General features: G+C 34.5%; 1 protein-coding gene across 1 annotated transcript; it reads right to left on the minus strand.

Moving 5' to 3' along the window:
- Positions 1–7,778: 7,778 nt before the first annotated feature.
- On the minus strand, positions 7,779–8,718 carry LOC111140113 (olfactory receptor 6C74-like). The gene is given in 2 exon segments (XM_022492488.1): positions 7,779–8,177; positions 8,179–8,718. Coding segments are annotated over 2 exon segments (939 nt in total).
- Positions 8,719–18,956: the final 10,238 nt, after the last annotated feature.

Consider the following 18,956-nt stretch of genomic DNA (forward strand, 5'->3'; position numbering starts at 1 on the left):
GTAAGTTCATTGTGCTTATTCTTAGGTGTAAGATATCAGTGGTATTGACCCAGGCTTCTCCACATTGGGAAATCATAAATGTCAAATATTTGTCTGCAGAGACTAGGAAACAGCAGGAATTTCTTCTTGGATTCTTCAGTTCTCTGTGGCTTTGTACTCATGGTCTCAGGCTGCTATTGCTTGCCACTTAGGATTTATCAAATGTGATCAGAGAAAAAACACTACAAAATGTCAGGTTCAAACTATGGAAAGAACCTAGATGTCCATCAACAGATGAATGGATAAAGAAGATGTGATACACACACACACACACACACACACACACACACACACACACACACAGGAATATTATGCTGCTATCAAAAATGAAATCTTGTCATTTGCAACGACGTGGATGGAACTAGAGACTATTTGCTAAGTGAAATAAGTCAATCAGAGAAAGGCAATTATCATATGATCTCACTGATATGAGGAATTTGAGAAACAAGACAGAAGATCATGGGGGGAGGGAGGGAAAAATGAAACAAGATGAAATAGGAGGGAGACAAATCATAAGACTCTCTTAATCTCAGAAAACAAACTGAGGGTTGCTGGAGGGGATGGAGGTGGGAGTGATGGGGTGGTTGGGGGATGGACATTGAGGAGGGTATGTGCTATGGTGAGTGCTGTGAAATGTGTAAGACTGATGAGTCACAGACCTGTACCCCTGAAACAAATAATACATTATGTATTAATAAAAAAGAAGCCAGGCTCATTCATCTTCAATTCCCTTCTATACAGGACTTTTTCTATCCAACATAAGCCCTGGTTGGCATTGACAGATGTGGATTCCAATTTATTTCTCTCCAGCCTCATGTGAGAGAAGAGAGCAAATGTTTGCCATTTTTTGCTGGGAAATTTACCGTTCATGATATATTTACCATTCATTATATAAGAAAGAGCAAGAAGCAAATAGAAAAATTATAGAATGTATGGCATCCTCTCAGTCAATATAATTTTCTCAAAGACCACAGCGTCCCAAATCCTGGGTATTTTTGCTCTCTAATGACACAAATTGTTTTCTGTTCTTTTTTTTTTTATGTTTTTGGAGTGGGTTCTTTTTCAATAAACTCATTTGAGAAAATTTTACCCAGTCTCTGCTAATGTAAATGTATTTTATTATCAGTATATTATTTAAAAATGTATTTATTTGTTTTTAATTTTTGTTACAGAATTGTGTTGATAAACAATGTTATGTTAGTCTCAGGTGTACAATGTAGTATTTTGTCAGTTTTATATATTAGTCAAAGCTTACCATGATTATGTGTTTCACCATCTGTCATCATACAATGTCATTACAATATAATTGCCTATGTTCCCTATGCTGTACTTTTCATTTCTGTGACTTATTTATTTTATCAGTAGAAATTTGAACTTTTTAATAATAACCTTCTCATATGTTTTGCCCCACACCCAAACCTCCCATACTACTGTCAAAATAAAAAAAAATATAAAAAAAAAGAACATGTCTTCGTGCAGGACTATTAACTAAAGTTCTGAATTTGTTTGTACTTCAATAGTTTTCTCTCTCATTTCCTTTTCTTATTATAGGCTCTTATCTAGGACACTACATTGCATCCTCTCACTTACATCTTAGGATATTTCTGTCTTATCTTGCTGTTCATGTTCTTGTTGGTTTGAATGAGTACTTGCAAAGCAATTTCAAAAGTGTTTCTCAATTTGGATTTGTCTCTCTCCTTTTCAAAGTAGATGAGGGTTCTATATTTAGAAGAAGAATATAAGAGTGATAAAGCACTTTCTCATCACATCATATGTGGGGTACATGATATCAACATTCCTTACAACTGTTATTATTTTCCTTAACAACCTGTATAAGGTTTTGCAGTTTGAAACAAAAATAGCTCTATTTTTCCTGTCTTCCTGGAAGCAAGTCACTAAAATGGCCCACATCTCTGAAAGTAAGAAGGTTCAACTTCACTTCCTGGAAAAACCAGTATGTCTATATATTTTTAGAATTCTTCTATCAGGAGGAACTGTTCCTTCTCCTACATTTATTTATGCCAGTATGGACTCATGTCCATAAGTTTTAAATTTAGCCTTGTGACTTCTAGTCTAATAGTATATTAAGAGTATTCTTAGGGTGCCTCAGTCAGTTAAGCATCTTTGGCTCATGTCATGATCCCAGGATCCTGGGATCAAGTTCCCCTCTGGGCTCCTTGCTCAGCAGGGATCCTGCTTCTCCCTTTACCTGCCATTCTCCCTGCTTGCGCGCGCTCTCTCTCTATCTTACAAATAAAGAATAAATAAAATCTTCAAAAAGAAGAGTATTATTTTCAAATATTTCAATAATTTAAAAACTTTTTTTCCCATTTGTGCCATGGTTTGGAACATATATTTCAAAATATTCTGTGTACTGAAAAAAATTTATAACACTTAAAGTTAAAGCAAATTATGAACCTATATTCTCAGTACATCCCTCTTTTCCCTTATACATTTTACCATACATTTCATTTTGCTATTAATACCCAAGATATTACTACCATCATTTCTTCAGTCACTCATATTTTAAAGTAGTTCAGGTGAGAACACAGATTATATTTTGTCTTCCTTTATTCTATTTTTGAAGCTCTTTTTTCTTTGAGAGATTTCAAGTTTTTAACTTATATCATTTTGTTTTTGCTAGAAGAAAGTCCTTTAACAATCTTGTGGGAGGGAAGTCTGGGTGGCTCAGTGGGTTAAATATCTAATTTCAGCTCAGGTCATGATGCCAGGGTCTTGGGATGGAGTCCCATGTTGGACTCCTTGCTGAGCAGGGAGCCTGCTTCTCCTGCCAGCAGCTTCCTCTGCTTTGTGCTCTTTCTCTCTCTTTCTCTGACAAATTAATAAATAAAATATTAAAGAAAAAACATTTCTTGTGAGATAGGTATATTGGCAGCATATTCTCTCAGTTTTAGTTTATCTGTGAAAGTTTTTATTTCACTTCCATTTCTGTTTGTACTCTAGATTGTCACCCAATTGTCTTCCTGTTGGCATTGCTTCTGATGAGATCAGGCCTAATTGTTGTTCTAGTTTATATGTAAGTGATATACTTTTCCCCTCATTGCCTAAGATTATCTTTTGCCTTAGTTTTTCATCAGTTTAGAAATATATACAACTGGTTTGGGGTTTCTTTCTTGCTTGTGTTTTCTGAGCATCATCAATCTATATTTTGGCATTAGTCAACAACTGGAACATTTGTAGCTGTTCTACACACACACACACACACACACACACACACAATTTGGAATTAGGTTTGATGCATCATTAGGGAAAGTGAGTAGAGTGCAAAGACAATGGAGAGAAGGGGCTCAGATGGAGTTTGGAGAACTGGGGCTCCTGCTATTTAGGAATCAATCACGGGAGAAAGCAGCAGAAGAAAAAAAATGAGGAAGGATTACCACCATGGTCGGAGAAGTCCACAAAATAATGTTTCATTTAACAAGGGCAAAAAAATTATATTAAATAGAAAGCAGTGATCAACTATGCCAAATATTGTTGAAATATATTAAAATGACAAAAAAAAAAAAAAAAAAGATGGCTCCTGACTCTGGAAAGGTGGAGTTTGAAACAGTTAATTGATGGGTGGGTTACAGACCAGTGAGAAGGTTGAGGAGAAAACATGAAGTAAAAAAGTAGTGATGGCAACAATAGCTAAATGTAGGCAAAGATTTATGCTTTCTAAGTTCAGATTGGAAAACAAGCAATGAGACATTTATTAAGAAAATACTCTTTCAAGTATTCTGATCACAGTGGAAAACTTAATTTAGCTTTCATTAAATAGTATCATAAATGAAACATAAAAATAATAAGTAAATAAAATTTAAAAAGATGACATCTGTAACTAAAAATTTCACATTATAACTAATCAATGGAAAGAAATGAGTAGAAATTTGTTAGACAATCTGAATATTGTAATTATGCTACTTTTGGGGGAAAGAAACCTTAAGGATGAGAAATGTATTCTAAAATTTAGGAAATGAAATTTGAGATTTTCAGAAAAAGACCAGAGTCTATCTAACACTTATTTTTTATGGGACAATTATCTGTACCCTTTCATACATTAATGTTCAGACAACTTAACCTTATATTACTTTTTAACTGAATAAAAATATTGGTGTTGAATTTATAATAGGAGATATGCAAATAAAAATTTTTATTCAGAGGATAAGGGATTCAACTGACCAAAATGTGAGATAGTTTCCTGAGACAAAGCATGGTAGCTTCCATAAGTTTCTTTTGAGTTTCATATAAGGATCTCCTAATCATAGGGTTTTATTTAAATTTAGGAAGATTAATTTGATGAAAGAACAAAAACAAGACTGTGAGCATAAGAAGATGGAGAAATCCATACCTACTAGAATTTATTTTGGAAAAATTGAAACAGCTAATTTTATGAGCAAATCTACTAACAAATTAGAGTGATCTTTGTAAGACAGATGCCATTGAGGGGGCCTGGGTGGCTCAGTCATTAAGTGTCTACCTTAGGTTCAGGTTAGGATCCTAGTATCCTAGGATGGAGTCCCACACAGGGCTCCCTGCTGGGCGGGGAGTCTGCTTCTCCCTCTCCCTCTGCCTGCTGCTCCCCTGCTCCTGCTCTCTCTCTCTCTCACTGTCAAATAAATAAATAAAATCATTTTAAAAAGATAAATGCTATTGAATTACTAAAAAAATAATGTCCTGAGGATGAAGAGGCCCAGAAAATTGAATTATTTAGTCTTCTTTGAAAAAATAGGTAATGGTCTAAGAAAGATTATATTTTTCAAAAATATTTTACTGGGGCACCTGGGTGGCTCAGTGGGTTAAAGCCTCTGACTTCCGCTCAGGTCATGATCCCAGGGTCCTGGGATCGAGCCCCACATCGGGCTCTCTGCTCAGCAGGGAGCCTGCTTCCTCCTCTCTCTCTCTCTCTCTGCCTGCCTCTCTGCCTACTTGTGATCTCTGACTGTCAAATAAATAACTAAATAAAATCTTAAAAAAAAAAGATTTTACTTATTCATTTGACAGAGAGAGAGAGAAAGAGAACAATCAGGGGGAGTGGCAGACAGAGGGAGAGGGAGAAGCAGGTTCCCTGCTGAGCAGGGAGCTGGATGCAGGGCTTGATGGGGGACTCAATGAGGGATTCAACAGGGAGTTTGTTGGGGGGCTTGATTCCAAGACTTCAGGATCATGACCTAAGCCAAAGGCAGATGCTTAACCAAATGAGCCACCCAGGCTCCCCAGAAAGGTGATATTTTAATTGAATACTTAGAGGGATCAGGACAGTTTACACATTTTGAGACAAGAAAATATTAGATAGCACAAGAATGTGGGAATTTAACGAAAGTATAATGGCAAACAGAATGAAAGTGATACTACTAATACTCTTTTAGTTATCACTCAGAACACTCATTTTGTTAAGAAAATAAATGCCAGACATCTATCAAACAGGTCCATAGTATCTATAGAATAAGCTTAAGATAAAAATTTAATAGATAACAAGATCTTCAGTTGAAGTAATGAAAACTAACCTTCCTGAGTTTAAATTTTCACTAATCATTTTAGCTGTGTATCTTCCAAAATGATCTTAGTCACTCTCAGCTTTCTTTTGGTACTATACATAATGCTAATAATAATTATATTACAATATTGTTTCCATAATTATGTGATTTATATAGAACACCTAGCAGTGCATGCACTTAGTGGGTTATCAACAAAATGTAAATCTTATTTTTATATCATATTTGTTGTCCGGCCTACATCACTAGAGCAGCAAAGCTGGAGGCATTTTTGGTAAAGCATATCAGCATTTTAGGTGGATGCTCTCTCAAGAAGTTAGCTGTTCCTGTATTTAAAATGCTGTATTACTTGTTAAAAACCAATTTGTCAAGAACAGAAGCAAAAACAAAGCAAAATCCAGCAATAGTAAACTCTTTGGGCAATCAGGATTTGGAGGTCAAATGTTGCAGTTCTAGTAGACATGATATAAGGTGGTATTTCATAGACAAACAGCAGAGAAGGCAGGTGGTGCAACTGTCATCTGTCTGGGGTTGGGAAGAAGTAGGAATGGGAAAGTCTTAGTTTAGAAGTGCCAGACCCTTATTAAGATTTAGAGAATCTGTGATAAATAACTTGTAAGTGACAGACATCTTAAAATATGTAAAAGAAGCTTTTTCAAAATAGCTCCAAAACAAACTAGTGGCTAACTTGGACAGTATGTTTTTTTTTCTTTTTTTTTTTTAAATTCAAATTCAATTAGCTGACATGTAGTATGTCACTAGTTTCAGAGGTAGTCTTCAATAATTCGTCAGTTGCATATAACACCCAGTGCTCCTCACATCATGTGACCTCCTTAATGCCCATCATCCAACGACCCCATCCCCCAGACAGTATATTTTAAGCAAATTCATTGTATTTGGCACATTAATAGGATCAAAATAATCAGAATATTGAGATGGCCTTAGTTTAGGTTGTTCTTGTACAGCTGACCCTTGTACGATACAGATTTGACATGCACTGTTCCACTTACATGTAAATTTTTTTGATAAGTACATACAGTACTGTAAATGTATTTTTTATGATTTTCTTAATAACATTTTCTTTTCTCTAGCTTATTTTATTGTAAGAATACAAGATATAACATATATTACATATAAAATATGTGTTAATAAACTGGTTATGTTATCAGTAAGTCTTATTCTATCAGTAAGTCTTGACTACTTGTCAACAGTAGTCTATCAACAGTAAACTTTTTAGAGAGTAAAAAGTTATACACAGATTTTACTTTGCAAGGGGCATTGCCCCAATCACTATGCCCTTCAGGGGTCAACTGTATTAGACTGTCTCAATATGGATATACATATATGTATATGTACACAGATATGTACATGTACACATATATGCATACATATACACAGATACATATATACATACTATGTGTGTATATGCATGTGTATACAAACACACACATATATATAATTACAACATTCTTGAAATCATATTTGTGACCCAAATGTCTTTTAAGATGCAGTTCATCCTACAAGCTTTATATAAACATATAATAGTTCCAGGTGATTATATTTGTAGTCTTCCTCCTGCTTATATTTCATTCAGCTCCTTAAGATAGCATTATTCAAACATTTTTTTTCTAAATAACTAGTTCCTATAGAATGCACTTTAGCAAAACAATCGCATTTTTAATAGACAATTTCAAAGATGAGTACCACCACTGACGACTAATCTCTGTTAAAATTTTATTATAATTACTTTAAACATAAATATTGCCAACAAACTGTATTTTAAAAATATAAATGAATGTAATTTTAAGTAAATTAAATGAGTAATTTCAGTAAATAAACTCACTGTGTTTAAGAAAATAAACCTGATCAAAAATAAAGATAGTAATAACCTTTGAATTGTGTGTTACAGTAAAGCATAATTCAAATTAAACAACATTTTGTAGACTTGAGTAACTAAGAATTAAAGACAAAAGAGACAGACTGAAAAATGTGGCTTGATTTCTTTCCTATATCTAAAGGAAAAGAAAGTGAGATGAGAAAAAAAGATATATCTAATGAAGAATATAGGTATATTATCTTCTCTGGAGCAAAAGCTTCTGTGAATAAAATTTGAAAGAGATTAAGATGAGTATCATAGGGATAAAGGGGGGAAAAAGAGGAAACTGTACTGAAAGCTACTAATGAATACACTGGTATTATATGAGACTTCTTTGTTCTTTTCCAGTATGTTATGGAACAGGATACTCATTTGTTTGGAAAAGAAACAGTTTTGTGTACCACATTCATGAAGGCTTTCTTCACCTGCTGGTTCCGCAAAGTGTAGATGAAAGGATTCAAAAGTGGAGCCACAGAAGTATTGAGCACTGCAATTCCCTTGGAAAAAGATGTTCTTTGTTTGACTGATGGTTTAACATACATGGAGATGCAGCTACCATAAGAAAGGGATATCACAATCATGTGAGAAGAGCATGTTGAAAAAGCTTTTTTCCTCTGATTAGCCGAAGGGATTTTTAGAATTGTTAAGGCAATATAGGTATATGATATTATCACCATCACCAATGTTACTATGAGTGTCACCAAAGCAGAGATGTATCCCATTGTCTCTAAGAGCTGTGTGTCTGAGCAGGAGATCTGCAGCAGGGGGGGTTGTATCACAGTAGAAATGGTCAACAATGTTGGAGGCACAGAAGTCAAGATTTATGCCTAAGAGGAGAGGTGGAAAGATGACCAAAAAACCAGCAAACCAACAACAGAAGACAGGATGAATGCAGATCTTACTGTTCATGATGGTTGTGTAATGCAGGGGCTTACAGATGGCAACATAGCGGTCATAGGACATAGCAGCCCGCAAGTAAAATTCAGATGCACCAAGAAGGAAGGCAAAAAACACTTGAGTTGCACAACAATTAAAGGAAATGGTTTTGTCTCCAGTTGCCATACTAACCAACAATTTAGGGATGCATGTAGTAGTATAGGGAATTTCTAGGAAGGAAAAATTCCGAAGGAAAAAATACATGGGGGTCTTGAGGTGAGTATCCACCAGGGTGAGTGTGATGATGGTCAGATTGCCAGTGACACTCAGCAAGTAGGTGAGAAGCAGAAAGACAAATAACACAACTTTCAATTCTGGGTCATCAGTCAAACCTGCCAGGATAAACACTGTCACTTGTGTGTGGTTTCCCATTACTGTCCTCTACTTTTCCAGTTCTAAATAGGAAAGAAAAACAGAAAGAAATTGGCAATCCCAGTGGAAAAATAAGAGTGATTTAATTGTCTAAAGTAAAGTTAGCAAGCAAATTTCAGATAGAGTAACACAATGTTCGTTCAGGTTTGGAAGAGGATATCCCAGGAGAAACAATAGTTTGCATTTCCAGAGCATCTGGACAGATAATTTCATCTTTAATGCAGTTCTACCAGAGAATAACCTATGTGAGGATAGCAATTGTTGACTATTTTTACATAAGAGGAAATATTAGAGGGAAATTAGAGTGAGTTTTAAAGCATGGAAAAATGCTTCTTCTCTCTTGATTTTATCAAAGAGTTGAGATGGATCCCATTTCCTGTTTATTTAAGAGATTTTCATTCTAGAACTAAAGTGATTATTGTCATTAAAAGTACATCGGAAAGTGGTTTTCATAAAGTACACACATCCCTGATCATGTCGATAAACAGGGTTACTATAGCTTTACCATTTTACTTAACTAATCAGATTCAAGTACCTGATTCTTCTGTCATTACTTTCATGGCTAATGAGATACAATTTCAGAGAAGTGAATGTGAAATATCATGAGTAATTTTATTTTCTGTCCTTAGTAGTATTTCCATCCCATCAATCTCTGTTATAATCCCTACTCTTCCCATGTTGTATTCTCAAACAAAATCAGTAGGAATAGTCTGGTAATTTTGGTGTGTGTAATAAAAAAAAAAGTGCAGTTTTCCTCTAAAAGTTATGATTCTCAAAAATGAAAAAAATTAAAAATGAGAGTAATGGATATATAAGTAGATAGAAATATATAAATATGGTTTCAGGAAATTACATGAGCAAGTAGAAAGATAAAGACAAAGCTTTATGGAAACCTAGAGATGCTATGGTTTTTAGAAATAGGATAGTGAAAGATGCCTGAATCAAATAAGCAGCAGGCTCTTGATTTTAGCTCAGGTCATGATCTCAGGATCCCAGATTAAGTCCAACTCCATGTTCAGGATAGAGTTTGCTTCTTTTACTCTCCCTCTGCCCTTCCCCCTGCTCTCTGTCTCTTTTTCTCTCTCAAATATATAAATAAATCTTAAAAAAAAAAAAAGAAATAGAAGAGTGAGTTTATGGAAAAAATTAAAAGAAGTAAATTAACAAGTAAAAAGTAAAAGAAAATTAAAACAAATTAGTAATAATCTTAAAATTAATAATATGTAAATTAGTAAGAATTAGTAAATTAAAATTATAAGAAAATGTTTATCATAAAATTTCTCCCCATCTGCTTCTATGCTTTACACTTACCATTTTATTCTTTGTCTAAAATACAGACTGAAAAGTTGAACAGTTTGAGGTCAACAGGAACTAAAAGAGATTAGAGTATTGGGTAAGTTTCAAACACAGTGAATCACAAAGTAGGGTTTTGACAAAATTTTAGAAGACATGTATTTCCTTATTATAAGGATATTCAAATATTTGGCTAACAAGTAATTAAATAAATATTAACTATAGATAACTGTGGTTATCACAACACATGGCATATATTAAGTGCGACAATCAGATTGTTCTGGTTTGCACAGCTATCAAATTGGAGATCAGGATTAAATTTGAGAGAGGATTTTTTCCTAAGTTGTCCTCTGAAAAGTACAATTTCTACCAAAAATTATAGGGCAACTTATAGTGCTTTTTTTAAAAAAAATTAATGATTTTAAGGAAGATTTCTTTCTTTAGTATCTTCATATAAAACACATAAAATAATTAAGGTTTAATAATGGGACCCAGATAGAAGATATTTTCTGTTTTGAGAATTTTTATGGAATTATTTCCAATCTCTACAACATACATTATTATTTCAGAGACATATAAATAAAAATAACCAAGTACAAATAAAATTTGTTTCCAGTTGTACCTAGAAGCATTTATAGGAGAATTCTCAGATAAAAAATAAGATCTGTTCTCAGTCATATTAATAATTGAGTGAATAGAAGAAAGGACTGCTGTTTTTCCTCCACGTTCCTTTTACATTCACATAATTGTAAAGTGATGAATTATAAATTTTCTTCATTTACACAAATTACTCCAAAGGCAACAACTGTAGGAATGCTTACATCTAAAACACCTAAAGCACAGTTTTACTATATCAGGTTATTTCTTTGACCGACTTCAACAGATACACACACCAACCATCCCCCCTAACAGGCATTGTAAGAAAGTTAACAAGGTCACATTACAAAACTGTTAGAAGTCAGACCTAAGTTAGATATTGTGACGATTAATGAAATTTTTTAAAAGTAATGTTTTTTAATACTTAATTTTCATTGTATTCTTTTTCTCATAATTTTTCTTAAGTCACAATATAAAGATTAGAAAAAGTAGGGTTAATACCATAATGGTAAAAATAGGAGAAAATGGGTTAAAGCACATCTAATGGAAATATGGCCTTTAAACTTTAGATATAACAATTCTTTTCACCCGTTTGAGTCTTAAGTCAGTCTGCCAAAACACTTAAAAATTAAACACTTTTTTTGGGAAGATATTAAACAGACTTTTTCAGACAAAGTATCTCTGCTTTAACTCTTTTATCATCAGGCTGAACAAACCACCACACTGACATTCCATTCCTCTCTGAAGGAATCTCCCTTTATGCCACGATCTATGATTATTTTTTTTATCTATTCATAACTACTTTGTAAATGGCCTTAGGGCTTTTTTCCAGATTTGTAGACTAGAATATTAAATTTCCCCATTACTACAATTTACTTATTTATGTATTGATGCTTTTCTTAGTATTATTTGCAGTGCTATATAAAACTCATAAGCACTTGATCCCATTGAGTATTTATGCTTTCTGGGCCTGGAAGGAAAATATCTAAAGATTATGAGGAGTTCCCAGAAGATATGAGATCTAAGAACATCATTCCCAAAGGATTACAAGTTTACACAGTATATATGAGTTCTTCCCAGGCACTGAATAATTAAAAAAATAAATTATATATATTTTTTCAAAACTACTTTCAATTATGTCTCCAAAGCTTTCAGTATAGATGTCCCTAATCTGTGTTTACCCTTCCACACAGATGTGTTTTGATATCGCAAATACGTAGATAAGAAATTGGAAGTTTTAAAATAAAAGATTATTTTAGTCGTAATATCAAGTGACAGTATTAGTTGGAGAATTTATTAGCCAGTCATAGAAAAAATAGGTAAGACTTTATGTCCTATATGCTGTTTTGTTTCTATTCTGAATTTAGACTTTCATCCAAAAGTTTTTGCAAAATGATCTAGTAGATTTTAAACTGATATTTCATAAAATCCAAGAATTCTTCACTTCCTCTGTATTAATGGAATATTTATCTATGACTATAGCTAGCCTTCCTTGCCAATTTTTTTGCCCCTGTGACTAAATTAGGAGCAAAGGTTATAAGTGAAGATGTGCCATTTCCATGGATTATCCTTTGATGAGAGAGGTTTTCCTTTCTTTTCCTCTTTACCCCCTCTCATTGTTGTGATACCAGCACATGGGGAGACAAGCCATTTAGAGCCATGAATATGAGCAACCATACTAGGAATACACTGGTTGTTCAACAAGAGGGAGTACACCCAGGTTCCTGACACCACTGCATTATCTTAGAAACACAGTGACTTCATGGAGGAGTTTCAACATACCAGACCGAACCTTTAAATAAGATAAAAGTAAAGCTATTATTGTTTAAAGTGCTATGATATTTGTCTTTCCTATACTCTACCAAATCTATGGTATTAATCAAAACCTGATATTTTACCTAGAGTCTAACAGGTTGATGCATCATCATTTCACAGATACTGACAGAGAGATAGCTTATTGGATCACTGACAGAAAACTTTATTATTTATTATATAGCAAGAAGCAGGAATTTCATGTTCTCATCAGTTCCCTTTCTCTTCAGGGAAGGGCCTTAAGAGTATTGTGTTACACAGTACACCTACATCTAAAGCTGAGGAACCCCTAAATTAGTAAATTCTCAGTCTTTTAAAGAGAAAAAACCTGCTTAATTTTGCCCTACTAGAAGGCAGTATCTTTTTTTTATTATTATTATGTTCAGTTAGCAGTCAAAACTACAATGAGATACCATCTTCCACCAGTTAGAATGGCAAAAATTAACAAAACAGGAAAGAACAAGTGTTGATAAGAATGTGGAGAAATGGGAACCCTCTTACACTGGTTAGTTGCAATGAAAGCTGATACAGCCACTCTGGAAAACAGTAAGAAAATTCCTCAAAAAGTTAAAAATAGAGCTAAACTATGACCCAGCAATTGCACTACTAGGTATTTATCCCAAAGATACAGACATAGTGAAAACAAGGAGCACATACACCTGAATGTTCATGGCAGCAATGTCCGCAATAGTTAAGATGTGGTAGAAGCCCAGATGCCCTTCAACAGATGAATGGATAAAGAAGATGTGTTCATATATACAATGGAATATTACTCAGCCATCAGAAAGGATGAATACCCACTATTTATATTGACATGGATGGAACTAGCGGGGATTATGCTAAGTGAAATAAGTCAAACAAAGAAAGACAATTATAATATGGTTTCACCCATATGTGGAACGTAAGGAATAGTACGGAGGACCACAGAGGAAGGGAAGGAAAACTGAATGGGAATACAGTATTTTTAATATACTTCTAAGGGGAAAAATCTGACAAATATGTTATAAAATGCTGCAAATTCACATAAGTATGTTCCTCTCTCGTCCTATCTGATTAATCTGCAGGTCTCTTTTATCACTCCCAAGATGCCAGTCACAGTTTTCTCCAAAGAGATGCAAGCCAATGACCAGCCTTTACCCAAGTACAAACTCAAGAGTGCCTGAGCTCTCCTAGAAAATGTTTACAATTTTGGCAGTTGGCAGCCAAATTAAACATGCATCATTCAGATTACAGGTTAGTAAGGCCTCTGACATTGCTTTCAGCTGGGTCTCAGGGCTCCCAATTCAATAACTTGTTTCTGGAGGGACTGCTTAAGTATATTTAATCCAGTCTGTCTTGTTCAAGCCATCAGCCACATGACATTAGTCTGCCACATGACATTTGTCTGTTCCACTCTATGACTTAAAATAGGAGTGAGGAAGGCACTTGGAAGTGTTTTGTCTGACTAAAATAAAAATAAAAAACACAAGAAAGAACACATATTGGTGAGGATGTGGAGAAAAAGGTACCCTTGTACACTGTTGGTGGGAATACACACCAGGGCAGCCATAGTGGAAAACATTATGGAGATTCCTCAAAAAATTAAAAATAGAACCACCATATGACCCAGTAATTCCACAACTGGGTACTTACCCAAAGAATTTAAAAATATTAATTTGGAAGGATATTTGTTTACTACAGGACTTTTTACAAATAGCCAAAGTGTGGAAGCAACACAACCCGAGTATCCACTGATAAATGAGTGGATAAAGAAGATATAATTATCTATTATCTATCTATTGATCATCTATCTAATCTATCTTCAATTGAATATACATATACAATTGACTATTACTTAGCCATAGAAAAGAATGGAATCTTGTCATTTGCAAAAGGACAGATCTAGAGGATATAATGCTAAGTGAAATAAATCAGTCAGAGAAAGACAAATACCATATGATTTCACTCATATGTAGAATTTAAGAAACAAAGAAAAAGAGACAAACCAAAAGGAGGCTCTTAACTATAGAGAATAAACAGATGGTTATCAGAGGGGAGGTGAGTGGACGGGTGGGTGAAATAGGTGAAGGAGACTAAGAGTACACCTATCATGATAAACAATGAAGAATGTATACAATTAATGAATCACTTATATTGTACACCTAAAATGAATATTTCACTGTATGGTAAGTTAAAAAAAATATTTGAAAACTACTTTCAATTATGTCTCCAAAGCTTTCAGTATAGATGTCCCTAATCTGTGTTTACCCTTCCACACAGATGTGTTTTGATATCGCAAATACGTAGATAAGAAATTGGAAGTTTTAAAATAAAAGATTATTTTAGTCGTAATATCAAGTGACAGTATTAGTTGGAGAATTTATTAGCCAGTCATAGAAAAAATAGGTAAGACTTTATGTCCTATATGCTGTTTTGTTTCTATTCTGAATTTAGACTTTCATCCAAAAGTTTTTGCAAAATGATCTAGTAGATTTTAAACTGATATTTCATAAAATCCAAGAATTCTTCACTTCCTCTGTATTAATGGAATATTTATCTATGACTATAGCTAGCCTTCCTTGCCAATTTTTTTGCCCCTGTGACTAAATTAGGAGCAAAGGTTATAAGTGAAGATGTGCCATTTCCATGGATTATCCTTTGATGAGAGAGGTTTTCCTTTCTTTTCCTCTTTACCCCCTCTCATTGTTGTGATACCAGCACATGGGGAGACAAGCCATTTAGAGCCATGAATATGAGCAACCATACTAGGAATACACTGGTTGTTCAACAAGAGGGAGTACACCCAGGTTCCTGACACCACTGCATTATCTTAGAAACACAGTGACTTCATGGAGGAGTTTCAACATACCAGACCGAACCTTTAAATAAGATAAAAGTAAAGCTATTATTGTTTAAAGTGCTATGATATTTGTCTTTCCTATACTCTACCAAATCTATGGTATTAATCAAAACCTGATATTTTACCTAGAGTCTAACAGGTTGATGCATCATCATTTCACAGATACTGACAGAGAGATAGCTTATTGGATCACTGACAGAAAACTTTATTATTTATTATATAGCAAGAAGCAGGAATTTCATGTTCTCATCAGTTCCCTTTCTCTTCAGGGAAGGGCCTTAAGAGTATTGTGTTACACAGTACACCTACATCTAAAGCTGAGGAACCCCTAAATTAGTAAATTCTCAGTCTTTTAAAGAGAAAAAACCTGCTTAATTTTGCCCTACTAGAAGGCAGTATCTTTTTTTTATTATTATTATGTTCAGTTAGCAGTCAAAACTACAATGAGATACCATCTTCCACCAGTTAGAATGGCAAAAATTAACAAAACAGGAAAGAACAAGTGTTGATAAGAATGTGGAGAAATGGGAACCCTCTTACACTGGTTAGTTGCAATGAAAGCTGATACAGCCACTCTGGAAAACAGTAAGAAAATTCCTCAAAAAGTTAAAAATAGAGCTAAACTATGACCCAGCAATTGCACTACTAGGTATTTATCCCAAAGATACAGACATAGTGAAAACAAGGAGCACATACACCTGAATGTTCATGGCAGCAATGTCCGCAATAGTTAAGATGTGGTAGAAGCCCAGATGCCCTTCAACAGATGAATGGATAAAGAAGATGTGTTCATATATACAATGGAATATTACTCAGCCATCAGAAAGGATGAATACCCACTATTTATATTGACATGGATGGAACTAGCGGGGATTATGCTAAGTGAAATAAGTCAAACAAAGAAAGACAATTATAATATGGTTTCACCCATATGTGGAACGTAAGGAATAGTACGGAGGACCACAGAGGAAGGGAAGGAAAACTGAATGGGAATACAGTATTTTTAATATACTTCTAAGGGGAAAAATCTGACAAATATGTTATAAAATGCTGCAAATTCACATAAGTATGTTCCTCTCTCGTCCTATCTGATTAATCTGCAGGTCTCTTTTATCACTCCCAAGATGCCAGTCACAGTTTTCTCCAAAGAGATGCAAGCCAATGACCAGCCTTTACCCAAGTACAAACTCAAGAGTGCCTGAGCTCTCCTAGAAAATGTTTACAATTTTGGCAGTTGGCAGCCAAATTAAACATGCATCATTCAGATTACAGGTTAGTAAGGCCTCTGACATTGCTTTCAGCTGGGTCTCAGGGCTCCCAATTCAATAACTTGTTTCTGGAGGGACTGCTTAAGTATATTTAATCCAGTCTGTCTTGTTCAAGCCATCAGCCACATGACATTAGTCTGCCACATGACATTTGTCTGTTCCACTCTATGACTTAAAATAGGAGTGAGGAAGGCACTTGGAAGTGTTTTGTCTGACTAAAATAAAAATAAAAAACACAAGAAAGAACACATATTGGTGAGGATGTGGAGAAAAAGGTACCCTTGTACACTGTTGGTGGGAATACACACCAGGGCAGCCATAGTGGAAAACATTATGGAGATTCCTCAAAAAATTAAAAATAGAACCACCATATGACCCAGTAATTCCACAACTGGGTACTTACCCAAAGAATTTAAAAATATTAATTTGGAAGGATATTTGTTTACTACAGGACTTTTTACAAATAGCCAAAGTGTGGAAGCAACACAACCCGAGTATCCACTGATAAATGAGTGGATAAAGAAGATATAATTATCTATTATCTATCTATTGATCATCTATCTAATCTATCTTCAATTGAATATACATATACAATTGACTATTACTTAGCCATAGAAAAGAATGGAATCTTGTCATTTGCAAAAGGACAGATCTAGAGGATATAATGCTAAGTGAAATAAATCAGTCAGAGAAAGACAAATACCATATGATTTCACTCATATGTAGAATTTAAGAAACAAAGAAAAAGAGACAAACCAAAAGGAGGCTCTTAACTATAGAGAATAAACAGATGGTTATCAGAGGGGAGGTGAGTGGACGGGTGGGTGAAATAGGTGAAGGAGACTAAGAGTACACCTATCATGATAAACAATGAAGAATGTATACAATTAATGAATCACTTATATTGTACACCTAAAATGAATATTTCACTGTATGGTAAGTTAAAAAAAATATTTGAAAAGAAGTATTTTGCCCAAGGGTGAAGGTAGGTGGGTGGGGTGACTAGGAAGAGCTAGAGTGGTCCCCTATTATCTCTTTTATCCTCACAGAACCCTGGTGGAGGATGGCTTACCTAAAAGTCAAGCAAATTTAAAGTTCTTGTGCTGAAGTATTTGTCTTTTGGAGAAAGGCTTCAGGGACGGTTCTTAGTGACAAAGATCATTAATAGTCTTCTGAGGTCTAAAGCGTCTTCTTGCCTGATAACAGGTTTTCTCTCTCTCTCCACTTTCACAAAATCTGAGGAGTCCATTCCAGAGCTATAATTTCATCGTGTTTCCAGTTATACCCTACTAACACTCAGACCTTCATCTAGAGGAATCTGGTGTATGAGGGACAAGGACAATTTTATAAACCTTATCCAGAATTAAGCTTGAATCTACTAGAACCCTTGTGGCCATATTACCACCTGGAATGTGTACCAACCAAACTGATTTGAGTTTGTTAAAGCAATAATAAAACCATGTATTTGGTGATATTATTAAATTTATTAAATTGTACCCTTAAGTTCCTGTAGACTGTGACAGTTTCTTAGACATTTCTTATTTTGATAATCTAGACAATTTTGAGAAGTTCTTGTGAGGCATTTTCTAGAAACTCCCTTTATTGGAATTTGTCAGGATTGTCTGTTCTGGATACCTTCAGGTGACAGAGCAAGGGAATACCTACCCAGATCTATATACACAATTGTGGATTTGCAGATGTATCCTTTTGTATCTATGTTAAGCTAATCATGAATTCATACTAATATCTTCAACTTTAACCCAATATCTCATGAATTATTCTACCTTTGTCCTCTTGGTCATATGTATCACTCCAACAGTGAAAGAATGGCTCCTACCATCTGCCAATGACTTAATTTTTAAATTGCAATAAAAATGTATAGTAGGAATGAAATTTATCAACCAGAGTAGACTTATGACTTGAGTCTTACTAATTCACTCATTTCCACACGTAGTTTAGTACCTTTTCCTCTCTTTCCTTCAGTGAGTTTGTTCCATACATTCTTAATCCTGTTAAATCCTTCTGCATTCCATTTTAAGATCCTGGATTTATTTTTTTTTTAATTTGCACACATTAGAGTTATTCTTTGTGTTGTAAGGCTCTACTTGTTTTGATAACTGTAGTGTGATATACCTGTCTTTATAGTGTCGTATTCAATCGCTTTACTACCTTAAAAAAATCAACTGTGCTTCCTCTGTAATCCTCCAGCTCCAAAGTTCTGGCAATCACTGATCTGTTTACTTTCTCTATAAATTTGCCTCTTCCAGAATAGCATATAATTCAATCACACACTCTATAACCTTTTAAGGCTGCCAAATTTCACTTAATAGTAGCTGCTTTCAATCCTACCTCCTGACCCTCAGGCTAATTAAAATGTAGAAGGGTCATAACTCTTCACTTACCACCTACGCAAGAGTATCTACAATTGG

This window comes from Enhydra lutris, unplaced genomic scaffold (genome assembly GCF_002288905.1).
Source record: "Enhydra lutris kenyoni isolate GAN:26980312 unplaced genomic scaffold, ASM228890v2 scaffoldscaffold173, whole genome shotgun sequence".
NCBI lineage: Eukaryota > Metazoa > Chordata > Mammalia > Carnivora > Mustelidae > Enhydra > Enhydra lutris.